General features: G+C 35.6%; 2 protein-coding genes across 4 annotated transcripts in view; one reads left to right on the plus strand and one right to left on the minus strand.

Annotated features, from left to right (window-relative positions):
• The window catches only part of LOC127858358 (uncharacterized), a 37082-nt gene extending 25999 nt beyond the window's left edge, over positions 1-11083 (minus strand). For 2 of the 3 annotated variants that reach the window (XM_052395422.1, XM_052395424.1), the window contains exons 1-3: positions 10927-11063; positions 3902-4564; positions 3099-3257 (exon numbers count right to left, since the gene is read on the minus strand). In XM_052395422.1, coding sequence (XP_052251382.1) covers positions 3099-3257; positions 3902-4432 — 690 coding nt within the window. In that variant the 5' untranslated portion in view covers positions 4433-4564; positions 10927-11063. Of the gene's footprint in view, positions 1-3098; positions 3258-3901; positions 4565-10926 lie in introns of all 3 variants that reach the window. The other variant, XM_052395421.1, reaches the window with a different exon arrangement.
• LOC127858366 (zeta-crystallin-like) overlaps positions 1-20358 on the plus strand; it is a 306504-nt gene that overhangs the window by 207485 nt on the left and 78661 nt on the right. The gene's annotated exons all lie outside the window — the stretch shown is intronic.

Here is a 20358-nt window from a genome sequence, read left to right on the forward strand (position 1 = left end):
ATATTACTTTTTTTTTTCTCAACTTTATTTTACATTTTCTATTTTGCATGTTTATATCAATTATACGATTTACAATTAATATTAATACATTCATAGCTGAATAATGATCATGTTAGTTGGCTCTTCGACTCAGTTTCTTTACCACAAAACTTTATACACCATTTTTTTTACAGCAAACCGACATTTTGTTTTTGAAACTTTGCGCGTGTGCATTATCCAAACATTTATATATTGTACAAGATAAGTATTGATGCAAAGCAGAAAAGGGCGTCGTGAATTTCCGTGTAAAAGGCACTCAATGAAGTTACATGGAACGATTTTTTTCTACTGTAAATATTAATATTTTGGCCGATTATTTTAATCAAAATAGAAAAAGATACTGGTATAACTGGTACTGGTATAACCATTATCTATGATTGTGTATTATAACCCTAAATAACCATTATCTATGAAGTTGTGTTATAAACCCAAAATAACCATTATCTATGATTTTGTGTTGTAACCCCCAAATTTTCCATAGTTCATTTTATTTACATTGGTTTCCTATTTTTTTTACTGGCATCCGAGTGCAGTTTTCATTAATAGAACAGAACTGTGTAGGTTCTTCTTTTATGCGTAATTTATAAATTTCATAATTTTCTCAACTACAAGGGGAGATAATTCTGAACTTATTCTTACGTCGCTCATTTACAAAAGGGGTTGAGTACTCATTGATATGAAAACACTGTAATTTTTGTATGTGTTACGAACCCCCACCCTCTATCACATATATTTCGTGGGCATTATAAAAACAAACAAAAGATGTGTTTGTCAGAAACACAATGCCCCCTAATGCGCCGCATTTTAATTATTATTTTTTACCTTTGACCTTGAAGGATGACCTTGACCTTGACATTTCACCAATCAAAATGTGCAGCTCCATGAGATACCCATGCATGCCGAATATCAAGTTGCTATTTTCAATATTTCAAAAGTTATTGCAAAACTTGAATGTAAGGTTGTTGTTTTTTTACCTTTGACCTTGAAGGATGACTTTGACCTTGCCCTTTTACCACTCAAAATGTGCAGCTTCATGAGATACACATGCATGCAAAATATCAAGTTGCTTTCTTCAATATTTCATAAGTTATAGCAAAACTTTCATGTAAGGTTAAAGTTTTTGTGTTTTTTACCTTTGACCTTGAAGGATGACCTTGACCTTGACCTTTCGTCACTCAAAATGTGCAGATCAATGAGAAACACATGCATGCCAAATATCAAGTTGTTATATTTAAAAAGCTATTGCAAAACTTTAATGTAAGGTTAACGTTTTGATGACAGAATGACATAATGACGGACAGACAGGCCCAAAACAATATACCCGCGATCTTTCAATCCGGGGGCATACAAATGGTAACAAAAAAAGCATATTTATTTAAACTAAAATGTCTACATCAAAACAAAAAAGTTAACATAGAACTTAAATCAAATAATTTGATTCTACTGGGGCTCGAACCTTGGGCCTCTCGCATGTGAAGCGAACGTGTAACCACTAAAGTACGGAACCGCTTGAAAAATCACCTTCTTACTAAGATATTAATAAGTGACTGTAGTGTTACGGTTATCAATAAAGCAATAGACCGTGTAATCGCTGTCGTCTTGTAAAATTGAATAAAATACGCGTTAACCAAAACTCGAACATCAAAAGTCTGGGCTATTGTTAAAAAACCACAATCTAAATATATTTTGGTTATGTTTTGATTGTATACAAAACAAGAAAGTTTCACCGGTTCGCGTATTTGCATAGTCCATGTTATCTTTTATTATTGCCCAGTCCCTGTGATCAGTTATTAATTAAAAAAACTAGCTTTGCATTATGTGAAATAGATGTTGTAGTAAATGTAATAGGCATAAATGCAGTACTTATTTACACTAATTTACACAAAAAGTCATCACTGTGCAAGATATTCTGACAACAAAAATATATACATTGATCCGTAAAATAACTTCTCCTCCCATAAGCGAAAAAAAAACGTATTACATACGAGTCGCCGCACTTCAGCGCGACGCCAATCATTATTATAAAATGTGCAGCGGATACATATAGGATCTGGCACGAGTTGTTATATCATATAAAGAAGTGAAACTCCAGCTGCTGGAGCAGTATTGAATTTTCATTAAAAACAATTAGTTGGTCCTTTATTTAAGGCAAGTGACCGATTGCCCAAACAGTACAAAACAGCACAATACAGCACAATACAAACCAACATAATTTTTATTAAACGAGTTCAGGAATTTTGTAAGTTAGCGAGCCTTTGGCGAGCTTACTAACGAATTTCCTAGACGAGTTTAATAAAATATGGTATGATATGACAACGAGTGTCAGATCTTTTTTATCACATGCTTTTAAGTGAGCAAATTAAATAACTATTTACGCAAATGATAAAACCCGAATGTTGTCTACATTTATTGTCGTCATTTGACATTGCAACGTCATTTCAGCAAAAAAACAATATGCGATTGGTCAATAAACGAAAACTAAGCCAATGAAAACGCTAAAAAAGTATATTACACATGTGTTAGATAAAATTGTATGTAACGGTTATATTTCATGGGAAACATGGTATGGCATGTGACAAAATTCCATCCTTTATGATCAAACACCCATTAAGATGATTAAGCAGCAAAAGTTTGAGCGAAAGCGGCCAAGAATTTAAAGACAATCAGAGTAGACACATTTTATGCATATGTAATATATAATTGTAAATAGTGAAAACCAAGAAAAACCACAATAATTCTCCTAACTAATGTTGCAGCCAAATTGTTTACGATCATATCCACATTAAGGTAATTCAGATGTGAATATTATGCGAAATCAATTCAAGAGAAGGAGCTTCGGGGCGGTCTCACGTATGTAGGTACGGACGGAAAAGTGCAATACTAATTATCTACCCATTTCTGGGAAAACAACGATATGTTATAAAACATTTATTTTGCCTTATGTGTCGTTGTTAATTGTATTATTGGTTTATAATTTGCACACACTATTCTTTGCTGTTTGACAGACGTTACAATCCATTCTAAATTTATAAATATATAAACTGGTCCCTTTAACTTACATCACTAAGTCTTTTACATGCTATGATGGCTGAAGGATCCTGTTGTAAGCATGGTGGGTCAGCCAGGAGCGTGGACAGTTTCTTGAAATAGTCCTGCAAGTCAGCATCTGTAACCTTGCAGTCGGATGTGTGTCGCACATCTCGGCCAATCTGACGGACCTAAGAAAAAACAAATCATGATAAATAAACAAGTATTATATTTGAATTTTAAAGCGAGTATGTAGAATGTTGATGTCGTACATTTCTCTCTCACAATCGTATTAGCTTATCAATATGATTTATACATGTTAATAAAGTTTATGAAAAATTAAGGACCATCAATGAAATAAAGTATACTGCAATATACTGTATACAGCAAAATGAACACCGATACCGACACGTTTATTATACAAACGAAAGCGCGTCTACGTGTCGTATGAACAAAGATGCGTCAGCTAATGGGCATTTCCAAATAGAAAACAATTCTTGTGCACATGAAGGAGTTTTTTACGTAAACAATAATTGCAATTTAGTTAAACTTAATTTATTTAATGGTACTACTTTTTCTGAATTGTTGTGTTTGTGTTTGATGTTTTATACGTTTTGAAAACAAGTATAAATATCGTAAATACTCGCTTTGATGTACACATACTTGAAATGACAAGTGTGCGTTAATGCAGTATTTAGAAAGCCATACAATAGAAGTTAATAAAATATGCAACAGCTTTTATGAACTACTCTTGAATGTTCGCAAACACATTCAGATATGAGTAAACCAAATAGACACACTACTGTTTAAACACTTAACTCGCGCTTTGTATTACCTTTTCTAGTGGACATTGCTTATCCGGCGGTGGAGGTGATAAACATAAGGGGGAGAGGCATGTCTGGAAATGAAGGCAATTCAACATGATGCTTATCACACCATTAAAGTCCGATTCCTGGACCGAGGAAATGCTGCTATATCCGTCCGGAGGGAGGTAGCATTTGCCTATTTCCCAATAATTTAGTGCCCACTTTTCCGCACGAGTGTTCCTCCAGGAAGGTCTACCATATCTGTGGTGTAATATGATATTATGTTTTACATTATCACATATTGGGCATGGCTGCGGTTTCTGTGATTTGTGAAAAGGACAATAATTCCGTTTCCTGATGTTACAATATGGGTTTGTCGGACATTGTATGAGGTTTTCAATTGGGCAGTTTCCACAACTGTTACCAACAACGATGTGTACTTTCTGTAATTCTGCGCAAAGAAAGTTAGTGAGTCCTTCCTTCGTAACATTGAGTCCTATGCACGCTTTGAACCAATTATTGGTCTCCTTGTCGCCGAACAGGTGTGTGTTAGCGGCCATACTGCACCACTAGCATGTACTGGTGACTTTGTTAATGGACAAGCATAAACACAACATACATTCCTTGATATGTTACATTCCTCTTGTCAACATAGACTCCGATTATATGGCCTTTTGAGCGGAATTCATCATCTACAATAAAAAAACGTCCATGAACAAAACTCATAAATTTGATTTAGATTATAACTGATTAACATACATTGTTTATATACATGCTATTAGTGCATAAGCATAAAGTTTATCTTTTCACTCAGTTATACTGGCTTACTGTATACATATGAGCTCTGATTCATGAAATCCTATCATGACAGTACGATGAGATTAGTCGAGATTGGCGTTTTTGACGCCACATATAATATTGCCTCTGCATTTGAGACGCTCATTAGACAAAGCTGTTTGGAATCTAGCCGATTTATAAGAAAGCCTTTGTGTTGCTATTTGGAACCAAGAAAAGTACACACTTATCTAACGGACGTATATTTCGGATTTCGTGGAATTTTTCCGGCAGACTTCGTGTTTGAACGATGATTTAAACTAAGTCACTTATCAATCGCTTGTTACAAGTATCATAGTCTCGAGGTAGATTTGGTTAAATTTCAAACAAAAAGTATTGGTTTAGTAGAAAATCGGTAATGTGAACGTTCTTTCCGCAAAAAACAAGTCTAAATGTTTTGTGAGTACAAGTACTTGTTTTATTGTAAACCCAGTTTTAATGCTAGTCTGTAATTATCAAAACTGGCATGTTTTTCAAATGGTGGAAAAGTTTAACTATATTTGCTTTAAAAAAAGTTGAAATTTGGGATTTCAATCTGATTTATAACAAGAGCATGGCATAACGGGTGCAACACTCGGCTGCGAAAGCTTGTCAGAATTTTTTTTATGTTTTTTAGAGGTCACAGTCACCTTGACCTTTGACCTAGTGGCCCAACAAGAGATGTGTTTGTCAGAAACACAATGCCCCCTACTGTGCCGCATTGAAATATAATTTATATTAATCATTTGGCAGGTATAGAAATCATCTCCGTTTAAGGTTATTACTTCCCTTGAATTTTGTCCAATCCAACCTGGGGGGGAGGAGGAGGGTCTCACAGTAAATTATGACCATGTCAGACATCACTGACAACCAAGGCCTGTGGTTAGAAAGAGATCATAGCCAGAGTTGATCATGTATCTGTGGACATAAGTCCAAAGTTATTATGTCCACAGGTATGTAATGAACATCAAAGAAATTATAATTATAGCATTTAAAAAAACCTTTGACAAATCAATCATTTGGGTTATACATAATCTAAATAATTAATCTGTACAGCAACTGTGAAAAGAACTTCAATTCTTGGTAAGGAAATATATTATATGAGATTTATAATTATATAAATTACTTCCTTTTAAAATTATTGTCTCTAACAAATCTCTATTTTTTGTAGCAAATAATTAAAAGCCACTACCGTGACTGTAGATTTACCACTCAAAGTGTGCAGCTCCAGGAGGTACACATGCATGCCAAATATCAAGTTGCTATCTTCATTATGTAAAAAGTAATGGCCAATGTTAAGGTTTTAGCACAACGCCTACGGCGGACGGTGGACACAGAATTTACCAATTTTATCCGATTTAATCACGAGTGTCAAACTTTGTCAAAACTTTTAATTAAGTATTGGTGAAAAATGCATCTACAAACACATGTAATGTGTCTTTAAACGAGCTTGCAAACCGACCTTAAAACAGTATTTTACTAAACAATAGCTCAACAGCCGACCAAAAAGAATAATATCTTCGAGTGTTTAAACATCAACCTTAAGTACGATTCATTTATGCCAAGGAAATGAAAATGTTCTAAGAAGTAAAGAAGAATAAAAACATTTCAAGTGTTGTTTAAAATAAGTGCCGTTTAGAGAGTTAAACATTTGCTTAATTTATGAGTGCATTTGTTCAAACAAGACAAATGAAATAATGTATATTTACTGTTTCTAACCTGACTGTAGCGAACATTTCTTATATTTATTGAAAGAAACGTTATTCTCAAGCAAATGTATATTTTAGTAGATTACTTTAGGGTAACTTCAATTCATAGAAACGGATATACTAACTAAAGAACTTCAATAAAATTCAACGATTAAAAGCCGTTTAATAGCATAAAGACTTAACTTGTGTACGGTATCATGACATCAACTGTATTCTAAATAATGTTAATCTTCATAATTTAATGATTTATTACATTGAAGGTGTTATCTGTTTATCAAATTTGTTAAATTTGCTCTAAAATTAAAACGTAAAATACTATGCTTCTGAATTAGAAGGTACTTTAACAGTAGTGCATACATACCCTATGGCTTACCACATATTTACGATATCCTTATAAAGGTGACAAAATATATTTAATGTATATCAATATAGACAACGATTCAATTACATCATATAATAACTCTATGAAAATGACATACATTAGAAAACTGCACTTAATAACAAGTTCGTGTTTCCGTTGACATTGCATTTGAGTGACCTTGACATTGGTCTTATTACTACTGACTAGAGGTTTCACGGCACTTCATGATAACATAGTTAAAAATAATAATACACTTTACTTTGACATGAAAACATGAACATCGCAATTGCACTTTAAATATATCTAAACCTATCTCGCATGAACATATTTCTAAGAAAACGAAACTGTAGGACAGTAAACAACACTGATTTTAAGAAATAAATCAAGACTTATTCAAAAAAACATCAGAGATATCTACATTTATAAATGTTCATGAATTTTCGAAAACATGTGTTACTAATTTACGAAAGTGTCGTATACAAAATTGTAAAGGGGTATATTACGTTGCAAATATATAACATATACTAGTTACGTGGGATGAGTAGATTATAATGGGAAGCGACAGTGGTAATACAAGTATTGCAAATTCCAAAGCTCTAGCAATACATAAACAGAAAGTAGCCATTCTGACCAATATAAACTATCTGAAATGCGCGCCGCGAATACAGGATTTGCATAATGTGACATCAATCAGGCAATCACGGATCTCCCTCTGTTCTCGGGCAATATCATTCGCTATCGCACCGTGTCGGCTCGCTTGATTCCAATAAATACAAGTTTATTACTTCTCACAATAGAATTGAAAACATGTGAAACACAACAAGCTCCGATATTGTATAGAAGCGTTGATATATCAAAACTGAAAAGTGATTTTAAAATAAGACATGCTAGATTGGAAACAAACATGTGTCTCTGAACCAATATCAAGCATATTATTATTTAATGCGAGTGAAATTAGTCTACAAGTACACCTTTCAATACGCCATTCCCTTAAACGTTATTATTTTTGTTTGGAAATACTGAATAAGTAGTTGATACCAAAATCTATAGTCCATAACTGTGTGCTTTTAACTTTAATAGACCCACAGGTATTCGATAACAATGCGTGAGATTTCAGGCCGAGTTAGACTATTTAAAAAATATATCTGCATTAATTTTGCCTACAATTGTATTTTTTCTTTATAAATGTTCTGATGTAAGTATCATTTACGAAGGTTATATAAACATGTACACGGCTTCTTTAACGTTTTGATTTTAATATGAATAATCTCGGAAATATTAATATGCGAATCTTTGAAACATTTCAGGCCGATGCATATGTGTAATTGAAAAATATATAACCGTTTTTGTCCTAAATTTTACTGCATGTATTTCTAATTCATGCTTGATTATTTTGAGGTAATATATAAAGCTTTAGCCGAAAATAAATTGAGCGATTTTAACTGATCAGAATTAGTTCAGACAATATTCAGTGGAGAAACTTTAAAGTATTGTAGGCCGTGGCATATTTTTTTTATTGAAAAGTTGATTTCTTCAATTGCTATAAACTGTCATTTTATTTAAGTTTCTTAATAATGTATTATTTTTAAATTAATATAAAAAACTTACTGCTAAAATAAAATACATAAATTTATATTTAATTGTTCCGGCGATGTCCTATGCATTACCAAAACTGATATCTGTTTGTATTACATTTTCCAAATAAAGTATAAATTTAAGATTAAACTATACAAAAGGAAACAATATATTGATTTTGCCTTCATTTATTACTGATAAATGTTATTGAAAAGACAATAAACAACTGCGAAAGTGGCGCAAACGCATTCTCATTTAAGGTGACAATGTCCCCATTATAGATCAACAACCAATGTATGCATGTGACACCACAATTCTGCACATGTGTCTATAAGATTATCACGATAAGATGACGCGCGCTACTTTCGCGCGTGACAGAAATCTTATCGCCGGTCGAATGTCCGTGTAAACCCGATAACGCTAATCTTTGTTTCTTGAAAGATCTTTGTATATACCAGCTTTAAGTTGACTGCGTTGTACTTAAATTCGCAATATTTAAATATGAAGATTGTCCGAGGACGTGGTTTACAAGTACAATAAATCATATAATAATAAATAGCTGTAAACAACAAAAAAATATGAAGATGTATAATAATCATATCTATGCACATACTAAAGAGTGATGAATGGTCCTTATAATCGTCATTTTCTCTAAACAGACGGGGTGATCATGTGATATTAAAGATTGCGACGACCTTCATTACTTGTGTTTAATACTTATGTTTCTATATATAGTAACAAAAGTGACTCGAATGCATTATCGGTCAAAGCAAGGTGATAATCACGTTTGGCCCGCCGGCAAAATGTTGATAATCGGCCCGGTGACGTTACGGCAAACGCGTTACGCAATATCAAAATGGCGTCCACATTCAGTCTCAGCCAACGGTGATCAATTCATCAACTCAACGAAAGAATCGAACATAATGTTAACGGCACGTAGCACATTGTTTGGATTATACAACTATCGATTGAAACTGAAACTCTTCTGTAGATTAGATATATGCCTCTATTTGAGCTTTAACATGATTCATCGAACTGACGAACAGCACAATTTAAGAAACACTTATCTCGAAAACTTAAATCCGATGTTTATAAAAATAAAATAACAACGATGTGCTATTCCGTCCTTTTTGTTATTCCATCCGTTATTTTTTATTGATTATAAATCACACTTTTTTTAAACGATTGTATCGAATGCTAACCACTTTCACCAAAAAACACGATTTACGAAATCGAATGATTTGTCGGAGCAATTACACAAAATTGATTCCTAATAATGCATGACAAACACACAATCCGAAATAAGTTTTGGATTCGTTCGATGCTAAAACATAGTTACTTGTTAAATATAAATCCTCCACGACGGAATTGTTGTCCCTACTATCTAGAGAGTCTAGCTAAAACTGTGTTTTGTCCCAGACATTACGTCACATGAGATACGTCATTAATTGCGTGTTCAATGAATACAAATAAAACTACAGAAAGCTGGTTCTGTAATCAATATTACAGGTTACGCGGATTAAGTATTAAAGACGTTAATACCATCGTTGCTTAAGGGACAGAAGTGATAATCGGCTCTGGAGTGAATAATCGCACTCAGGCCTACCGCCTTCGGGTCGATTATTCACTCTGCGGGCTGATTATCACTTCTGGTGTCGAGATATAGAGAGATTAACAATAAGAAATACACGCTAGTAACTTACTTGCTGATATGGCTGGAAAGTGAGCGGTATTTCACAAATTAATTCAAGTAATCAAGGCTATACAAAGGCGAAAAATACCTGCCTCGGCACGGACGTCGCCATCTTCACTGTCACGTGATTAACCCCTCTGTTAAAGCCACTTATCTTTATCCGAATGTTCATTTAACTCTACCAAAAATCCCATCAATGTCCGCATAAAATTTATATAGTATCTGATTAATCGACATGATATACATGCATTTTAATTCTCAGCGTGAATAGTATATGGTAAAACAAATTGATAGCGAAGAATAATAAACTGTATTTTCGATTGATTGAATATAAACTTGAGCGTCTTAAATGTGATGTAAAATTAAGTTTGATCGATAATGTATAGGGTAATTCTTAATTGCTATAGAAAAGCATGTTTTTTTTTTAATTTTCACTGCGCCTATTCAACAATACATTCCATTATAAACCGTCTTACCTCTGTGCTATTGTTAGGTGCTGCTTAATTATTCACGGCGTTTTTAAGTTAAACATGGTTTTATCACCTTAAACATATATTTAAAATTGTGCTAATCTAATTTAAACCTATGATGATTTAATAGACACCCTGTGTTCTTATTTTATCAAATTGTATTTTTATAAATATGTGTCAACATGATAAGTGCATGTTAACTGCTAATAAACAAACTAACATTTTACGCAGAGATATTAATTATTTCTTTATTCGTTAGCAATAAATCAAGACACAAACTCGTAGTGTTTCACACAAGGATGGACAATTTAGTTCAAATGCATATGGCCTAGTCGGAATACAATTTCCGATCATTATAATTAGCCTTAAAGAATAAAGATTTTATTAAGAAACGAGTAGAAATGTGAAGATTTGATTAAGTAAAAAATCCTACCTGCGCACACCCAGTCCTTAATCAACTACACAATGCTGTCTTTACCAGGCCGCCGACAAATATTGAATGCAAACAGCAATGATAAGAGCAAGTTTACCTGAACGTCACGTGATATGCGATCACAATGCGATGTTTACCTGGCCGCCGACAAATATTGAATGCACACAGCAATGATAAGAGCAAGTTTACCTGAACGTCACGTGATATGAGATCTTATTGATTACGGGACGATGGATTCACATTTTAAATAAAATCTGACGTCAGCCACTCAAGTGTTGAATACATATATATAAACACTGTTTACAATATGGTTTATTGAATTTTCTAGCAAGGCACTTGCCAAATTACATATAAACAAAGAAGACCTTCCGGCAGTGGATTATTCGACAACAAACAATGGGCGTATTTATGAGAGAACTTCACATAAATAGAACACAAGAAAAATAAGATACATTGTATCGTTATAACAGTTATAGAGTCTTGAAACTGCTGGATAAGGCATACCCCCAACCATGTCAATACAACTGCTTATAAGACTTTACTTGTTCTGGTTTATTAATTATATTTAGAGGGAAATGGGTGATTCAAATCGTGGATATATCGAAAGAAATACAGCCACAGAGAGTAGATCAGTATTGACCATGAGCTCATGACAATAACCATACAATCATGGTATTTATAATTATGGTTCTTGTACACTTCACCTTCAGTTAATAATTGGTCTAATTTTATCAAATAGCATTGTTCATAAATATGTTTTAAAATGATAAGTGAATGTTAACTGTCTGAATAAAAGTGGGATAATAATTGTTATTCGCCAGCAATAAATCAAGACAAAACTCGACGTGTACCACAAATGGAAGCACACTTAAGTTCAAATGTATATGTATTAGTCGAACTACAATTGTAATCATTATAATAAGCCTCCGGTAATGTGGATTATATAAAGAAACGAGTAGAAGTCAATAGAATTAGGAAAATTAGTAAAAACTATCCTACCTGCGCACACCCAGTCTTTAATCATCAACACAATGCGATGTTTACCCGGCAGCCGAAAAATATGGAATGCCAATGGCAATGGTAAGGATCCGAAGGATTCAAATCTTAGATAATCTCAGTCGCTCTATTGTTGAGCACATAAATATATAAATATTTTTTACAATATGGTTCATTGGATATTAAGCACACATTTTTAAATTTATAACGCAATGCTTAGTAAGGCATTTCAATAACATATTTTTAATTTCTATTTATTTTAAAAAGGAAACGCTTATAAAACGTTTTAGTTTGTGCACTTTGACCAAAAGCTTAAGGTGGCATAGAACTGCATTGGGATAACCAACCACTGAGAAGTAAACTTCGAACAAGATTGATTACTTGTAGTAAATTGCTGTTCTGTAATCTTTCTCATCAGTATGACTGCTTATGTTTCTATAACATAATAGTTCCAATTGGTGATATGTTACATTTATTGGGACTGCTAGGTTATCAAATATCTCCCTTGCTTAGTTTTCTCACAAACCTTCAGCAATACGCAAATCACGCATTTGTGCTGTTGTTGGATATCCTGTTAGCAGTCACATGATCAATGACATAACTATGACGTCACGAAATTCATGACGTCATTATATCGTTCTCGACTTATTGACTCCAGAGTCGAAGCCGTTTTTGACGATGCTGGAACAGCATCGTCTAAGGTATGATAACCAGTAAAAAACTTCTTTACAATAGCGACCTATGTAAAAGACCGAGCCAGTCCGATTGAGATAACTCGATTTTTCAGTTACTACCCTTGGCATTCGCCACTGCGTAGGAGATTGCTCGTTGATTTTCATTGATAACATTCTCCTAGCAGAGTTGTCGTTCGTGTTGATGAAGGTAAATATTAATAGAAAAGCATATCCTGGGGAAACAGATTCAATAAGTGTATCAGAACGTTAATTTCAAATTAGTAATTTTACATCCATTTTATATTTATGGACCAATGAAACAACTATATATTTTCTCTATTTTGTTTGATATTTGTTCTCGATTTAGTAAATAAATTGCGAATAAAAACATGTAAAATTAACTTTTTACGTGATCACAAAACTAAAGAATGCGAACAATTTCGAACCTGCAAATTGTAAACGCTGCACTGCTATGATATATATAGATAAAACAACATGTCTTTGCGTAATTGTCCGTCCCGCTAGCGCACTGGTAAGGACGTTCGCTTTTTCACCTTTACGACACCGGTTCGATTCCCGCTCCCGGCTCAATGTTATATTGTGTCTCATTTGTGGTCACCATTCCGGACAGGTGTTTTTTTCCGGATAATCTCATCCCCCCCCCCGCAGCATTTGACCATATACAAAATTAAAAAGTTTCAGTACAAATCAAATAGCTGGAAATTGCAGCTATCATTCAAAATTCGTCCCAACTGTCGTCAATCGTATCTTTTTAGGTAGGAGTGCTGGACACACTCCGGGTCCCAACATTATGCAGACTCGGCGCGGAGGTAACTCATTACCTTGGAAAAACACAAATACACACACTGGGTGCAGCCTAGGCGCGTATAGACTCAAACAAGGCAACAAACTCAAGTGCGGGCAAATCATTTAAAATTTACATATTGAATACGATATTCTAACAGAAATTACACAGCCACCTAAGTGTACATACCATGTTTGTTATTTCGTTCGATTGTTAGATTTCAGCATATACATGTATAAGGTTATTTCGGGTCAAGTTACCCACGGGTACTACTTCCCCGTACCCCTAAACTTTTTTTCGTACCAAAAATGTTTCGTACGCAAATTATTTTCGTACCAAATTTTTTTTCGTACCCAAAATTTTCGTACCCAAATTTTTTATCATACCCAAATGTTCGTATCAACATACACAATTGTGGTGATATAGATAAACTTAAATTGATGTTTTATATCCATCCTCTTCAAAAGCATCGTCACACCAGTACTGCCAGTACTTTGATTTAAACGTGGGAACATTTAATATGTCAAATTTAGAAGTACATCTCAGTAGATTTATAGAAAGTGTGGACTGTCGATTAGACGAGATCAATAGGAAGCTCGAAAGTCGACATAGCGCGGAAGTGCGCACTTTGGAGGGCTTATGTGCCTCCCAATGCGGGCCACGTGGGAACTAGCATTCCGCTCTACACACCGGGCGCTGCTAGATTAGGACAGTCGGATATGCAAGGATACTTTCATGCTATGAGGGATACTCTAAGCAAGGTGAAGCTTCCGGCTGAAGTTAGATTAAATGATTGTAGGCAGGGGATAAAACGGGTAAACCAGATATTGATGAACGTGTTGTGAATGTGGTCGTTACTATGAGACAGGCATACATCTTTTGTGTTCACCAGAAGAAGGGACGGTGCTTGATCAATAGACGTTGGACGATTTGTTCATGATTCAGCATGCGCAGATCAAGTTCCTGCAAGAAGAGTTTGCTGCTTTATTAGTTGGGGGACAGTTTGAATCTAGTACAGCCAAAAATTCAGGTCCCTGCAGAAAAACACGTCTGGTTTTGACCAGGATTCGCTCGAAACCCTTCGAGCAGCGGCAACGTTGTCGGCAGCGGGTCGTCCCTCGGGAGGACTCCAGAGAACCGTTACACGAACAGACGAGGCTTTTTCCGGATCCGCGCGTGGACGTTACGGTCACGGACAGCGGGGTGCTTTCCACGGCAGGTCGCAGGACATGTTCCAGTCCTTTACGAATAGACAGTTCCCGAGACGACAACCAAGGGAAGATAGCTACGCGGCGGACACTAATTCGGGAAATTAGTGTTCCTTTTGTTGTGACTGCGGATTTATATGTTTAATGTGTAAGTTTAATTTACGTGATAATTTGCACGCATGGAACGCTATTAATGCGCCAGATTTTGTTAAGACTTGGATTAAGGATGGTGTAAGGATTCCATTTCAGGTAAATAGTGACACTTGCAGTTTTGATTGTCAAACAGACCATTTCATAGAAAATAATCTGTTTTCTTCGACAATGAGATTTCTCGTTTAGTATTACTAGATTATGTAGAACATTGTACTGTCAAACCAGTTTGTGTAAATCCCATACATTGTGTTCCAAAGCGTACTAGTTCGTTTAGGCTTATTACGGACCTCAGACGTATAAACTCATTGTGTAAAGTGCCTCATTATAGAAACGAGGATATCAGAGACGCTGCTCAGTTTTTGAAGGCTGATGATAAGTTTGTAACAGCTGATATCAAGGACGGCTTTTTTCATGTGCCAATTGCAAAAGAACACAGAGATTATTTGGGGTTCTGTTACAAAGGCGTTTATTACCGCTGGTCAGTTTTGCCTTTTGGTCTTTGCTGTAGTCCGTATTATTTTTGCAATATTGTTAGGCCTGTGGTAACATATCTTAGGTCTATTGGTCTGCGGATCACAGTTTACGTTGACGATTTTCTATTTACAGTCGAGAGATCCTGTGCCACCGATCACATTGATCAATTGATAAATACCCTTACGGAGATAAATTGTAACATTAACTTTGAGAAATCTACACTTGTTGCGTTCAATAAGATCAATTATATTGGCTACACGGTTCGTAGTGACAAGGGTCAATTTATAATTAAGGCTCAGGCGACCCGTGTATCAAAACTTAAGCGCAGTATTCGTAGAGCTCTTGAGCAGAAAAGTGTCACTTTCAAATTTTTTGCGGGCAGAGTGTGTCGGTAGCTTGGGTGGTTCAACCGGGGAAACTTTTTCTTCGGCACGCATATAAGTTGTTAGGATCGTGTGATAGTTTGTCGAGTCGAGTGGTTTTGTCACTTGAAGTGATTCAAGAGCTCGAATGGTGGCTAGAATCCGTTGATCAGTGGAACAAACGTTCAATATGTTCCGAATCGGTACAGGGGCAAATTGTAAATGACGCGAGTCACCTCGGCTGGTGTGCAGTGTACAAGGGACGGATCTCATCCGGCGATTGGAACCTCCGAGTTTCATATCTGTCGAACGCGAAATGCTCGCCATATTAATGGCATTGAAAGCTTTTTCAAGTTTGATACAGAGGAAGAACATACAAATCCTTACAGACAATATTTCAGTCATGGTTTATATGAATTCCATGGGAGGACCCAGTCCTTCACTGTAAAAAATAGCTATAGCAATTTGGGCCGAGGCAATCGAGATTGGAGTCTCGATCATGTGCGCTTATATAGCAGGAGTAGAGAATCATGAGGCCGACTTCTGGTCAAGAAAACCCGACAATCACAATTAGATGCTTCATCCACGACTGTTTGCGTACATCGACCGTCTATGGGGTCCGCACACCATAGACAGATTCTTGAATTGTCACAATGCGCAGATTCCGCGCTTCAACAACAGGTATTGGGAACCAATATCAGAAGCTGTAGACGCACTTTCTCGGGCCATCTGGCATTACGAGAACAATTTTGACAATGCGCCGTTTTGTCTGCTTCACAGAGTTTTGGATGTAATTCAAGATCAACGCGCTCAAGCAGCTGCAACAGTCATTTCGCCAAAATGGTAAGCTCAACCGTGGTACAGTCGCCTAGTCAAAATGTCCGTAGCACCGTCGTTAGAACTCCCGAACAACCCGCGGGTGTGTCGGTCGATGGGAGTAGCGGAACCTTGCCGGAACCGGAAATGGGCACTTTTCACCTGGAGAATTTCTTGAAATTCCACCTCGAGCTTAGGGGTTGGTCGATTAATTGCATAAGTTGCATTCATTCTGTCGGGAAAGAAATTGTAAATTTCCGCCCGTAGACGTTAGTTTGGTTGCTGAGTATCTTGCTAGTTTGGCGGAAAACGACCGTGTTCAGTTTTGAATAATGCAATATCCGCGCTCGGTCACGTGTACCGCGCTTTAGGTTTACCGAACGTTACAGAAATTATGAAATCAGAAGGCTAACAGTAGCGCTTGTGAAATCGGGAACAGTTGTACCTTTGGTGAGGTCAAAGACAATGCCATTATTAATAAGCAATTTTCATGATTTATTCATGAGTTGGTCAGACAATTGCGCGCTTGTCTTGAAATCACAGCGGCTCAAGGCCGTTACACTTTTAGCGCTTACTGCGATGCTGAGGCCTTCTGATATTGCCCCAAACGCGCGATATATTGATGATCAAGGTGTTGAATGTAGGATAGTTTTCTCTGTCGACCAGGTACTGTTTTCGGACCAGGATGCAAATATCACTTTTTTGATATAAAAAATGACAACACGCGTTCAGGGTTCGGAGTTCAAATTCCGCGATGCAGTAATGCAAAAATAGATCCTGTGCAAATACTCCAGGATTACATCGCGCTTACCGAGTCTCAAATGCCAGCCGACCGAGCCGTTTTTATTACTCTTAGGACTCCATACAAGGCTTTAGAGGCGTCGTCAACCGCTGTTACGCAGATCATTATAAATAATGAACCATGTTAACGTGTATATGCTTGGTTTTCTAAGTTTCTCACTTATGCGATTTTCATCTCGATTGTTAATTAACAAGTCATTTTATAGTTCATTATAGATAACACGCTCGCGTTTGCTATATACTCATAATATTAATTGAAACTAAAATCTTGGTGTCAGTTTTGTGTACTTTTAGTCAAGCGTTGCGTTAAGCAAGTAAACCTTACACAGAACATCAAAATACATACTCTAAATATACGGTTCGGCTAGATCCTTTGTATAATCGGTGGACTTCAAAGCCGAGTGGTCCTACACGGTACACATAGGGTTTGTAGGGATTCGTTGTGAAACAAATATTACAACCATTTATCGCTTTCATTGGATTCAAAACGGAAGCTGTCAATTAATAGCTTTAAGCATGATCGATTTATAAACCTGTAAACCTGCTGAACTAGGAAACGTTTAAGTAGGTTAGCACTGACCGCCGTGCTATCTATACGTGCTATCTATACGTATTGCTCTGGTACGCTGCACCTTTTGCCAATAATATACATTTATCTATGAAACTTCATGTTGATCTCAGTGATAAATTTAAACAAAACTTAGCCAAGATCTCATGACAACTCAATCAAATCGTGGATGTGTCGAAATCAATACAGCCAGAGAGAGAGCAGTTTAGTATTGACCATTAGCATATGACAATAACCATGCAATCATGGTATCTATAATGATCGCTCTTGTACACTGCACCTTTTGTCAATAATATACATTTATCTATGAAACTTCACGTTGATCTTACAGATAAATTTAAACATAAACGTAGCAAAGATCTCCTTATGTATTCAAACGCATAAAACGCACTTACAGCATTACGAAGAGAAAACGCAATTGACGCATATTAAATGAAAATAATTGACAGAAACAGGACAAACAGACGACATTTCAAAATTAAGCAAAGTGCAGATGTATAACCATGTGTTTGGAACACAAACATATACGTATATATATATATATATATATATATATATATATATATATATATATATATATATATATATATATATATATATATATATATATATATATATATACCAGGAGTTATTTGAGTTCGACTGAATTTTAATTAAAAAAGTATTCGAAACAAAGTTTGTGCAAAAATAGACAATCAATAACAAATGTAGAGCAACCCGATTAAAAATAAACTGTAGGAAGCAGACGTTACGTTAACATACTGGCAAAATGTTTACCTTTAGCCTGTTGTATTGATATTTTAGGTAGGGAGATAGGTGTTATATGCGGTACTTTGTATTCTGCAATCTGCAAAACCAGTAACAACATTCAAGACCATAACAACCTCCTTAACCTACTTTCGTTTCAACAAGACGCGCGAGATCTCCTTACAGTGTTTGTGATTGTGTGTGTGGGAGGGGATGATAAGGGCCTTACTTTTGATGTTTTATGATGTCAGATTATACATTATACATTAATAATGTTTTATCCTTCATTTATTTTCGATTTGTCGTAAGAAGCATATTAAGATTGTGTGTCATGGTAGTTGTATACTTACATATTTTTATCGAGTATGGCCATGTAATTGATCTGCTGTAATCATGGTTATTTGCCAGTGTGATTGATGTATTGGTTGGCGTTTGTTATTTGTTTGTATTTGTGCTCTCTTTGTCCGAAAACAGAGGTATTCATTATGTCTCAAATTGGTTCCCGAAAACGATCGGATTCTTGTTAACTACTTAAAACGTAGGTCACATCCCAAATTATGAGAATACACGAACCAACAAGTGAAACTGTGTTTTTTCAGACATCTCAATTCGCTTTTGGCAACATGAAATTAAATGCAGTTTAATGTTGTGTGTGTGCAGAGGGCCAGATAAGATGCGTATTTGCGTAAAATACGCATGACAAAAAAGAAAATACGCATGACTTTAAATTTTGTTGAGTAAAAAAACTCCTGACTAAATTCGGATTACGCATCGTGTGCAATTTCAATTCGTATTAGCCGTTTAAAAATGCTATAAATTCATGTAAAGATGACACACAGGTAAAAACGTAGTGACATCACCATCTATGTATAAAATGTGGTTCCCGACATAATTTACTCCTCAGTCAGAACGGTATCATTTAATGTTGGCCCACGATAAAGGCCGATGTTGACACAACGAGCTCCCCGCTGCATTGTTAAGAATCGATAAACGCTTATGGTGAAAACATTTGACATCACATTCGATAAAACTCGAATCGCCCAACTTCAAGCATATAATTTATGCTTTCAGTTCATCTCTTGTGTGGCACTATGGAAAACCTTTACATTCAAGCACTGTTGAAATGGCGCCAAAATACACATATAATAAACAAGTTTAGACGATTTTGATCGTGGCTGTACAGTGTGTGCTAAACAATGGCTTGCCAAATCAAGACGGAAAAAGAGATTAATGGCTGCTTATAAGCCGAGGGAAAAAAAATAAAAAAACACTATAAAATACAAAAAAAGTGATTGCTTTATTGTGTACAAGACTGCTTGTTATAGTTAGTTAACATTACATGTGTAATTTATTATTAATTCTGATCCTTTGAACATAAATACTCCTTAAAATTATCGAATTTTGATTTTCACTCATCAATTAAACATTTCATGAGTGAAATACCCCTCGGCTGAAAAAAATATCTGGAGCTCTGTGTGTGTGTAAACTTATAACACTCCGTATAACTGAACAGTACCGACATTCTATTTTGGAGGAACCTCCGACTTGACGGACGATTGTGTTGACCCGTCAAGCCATAGTATGGGGTCTCAAGAAGAATACAAGGGCTTGAAGCAGTCCAGGCTCAATTAATTGCTCGATTGAGAGCATCAATACATTGCATCCCGGATTTATTCGCACGGCAGGTGTCCCCAGGCTTTAAAAAAATCAAATAAAAATAAATTTAAGAAAGGAATTTTCGGACGGGCATATTGGCACTAACACATTCGCTCTGACGGACACTGCATTATGCCGCTTTATTCGAATAAAGACAAACAAAGGCAAACGA

The sequence above is a fragment of the Dreissena polymorpha genome, chromosome 14 (assembly GCF_020536995.1).
Source record: "Dreissena polymorpha isolate Duluth1 chromosome 14, UMN_Dpol_1.0, whole genome shotgun sequence".
NCBI classification, from domain to species: domain Eukaryota; kingdom Metazoa; phylum Mollusca; class Bivalvia; order Myida; family Dreissenidae; genus Dreissena; species Dreissena polymorpha.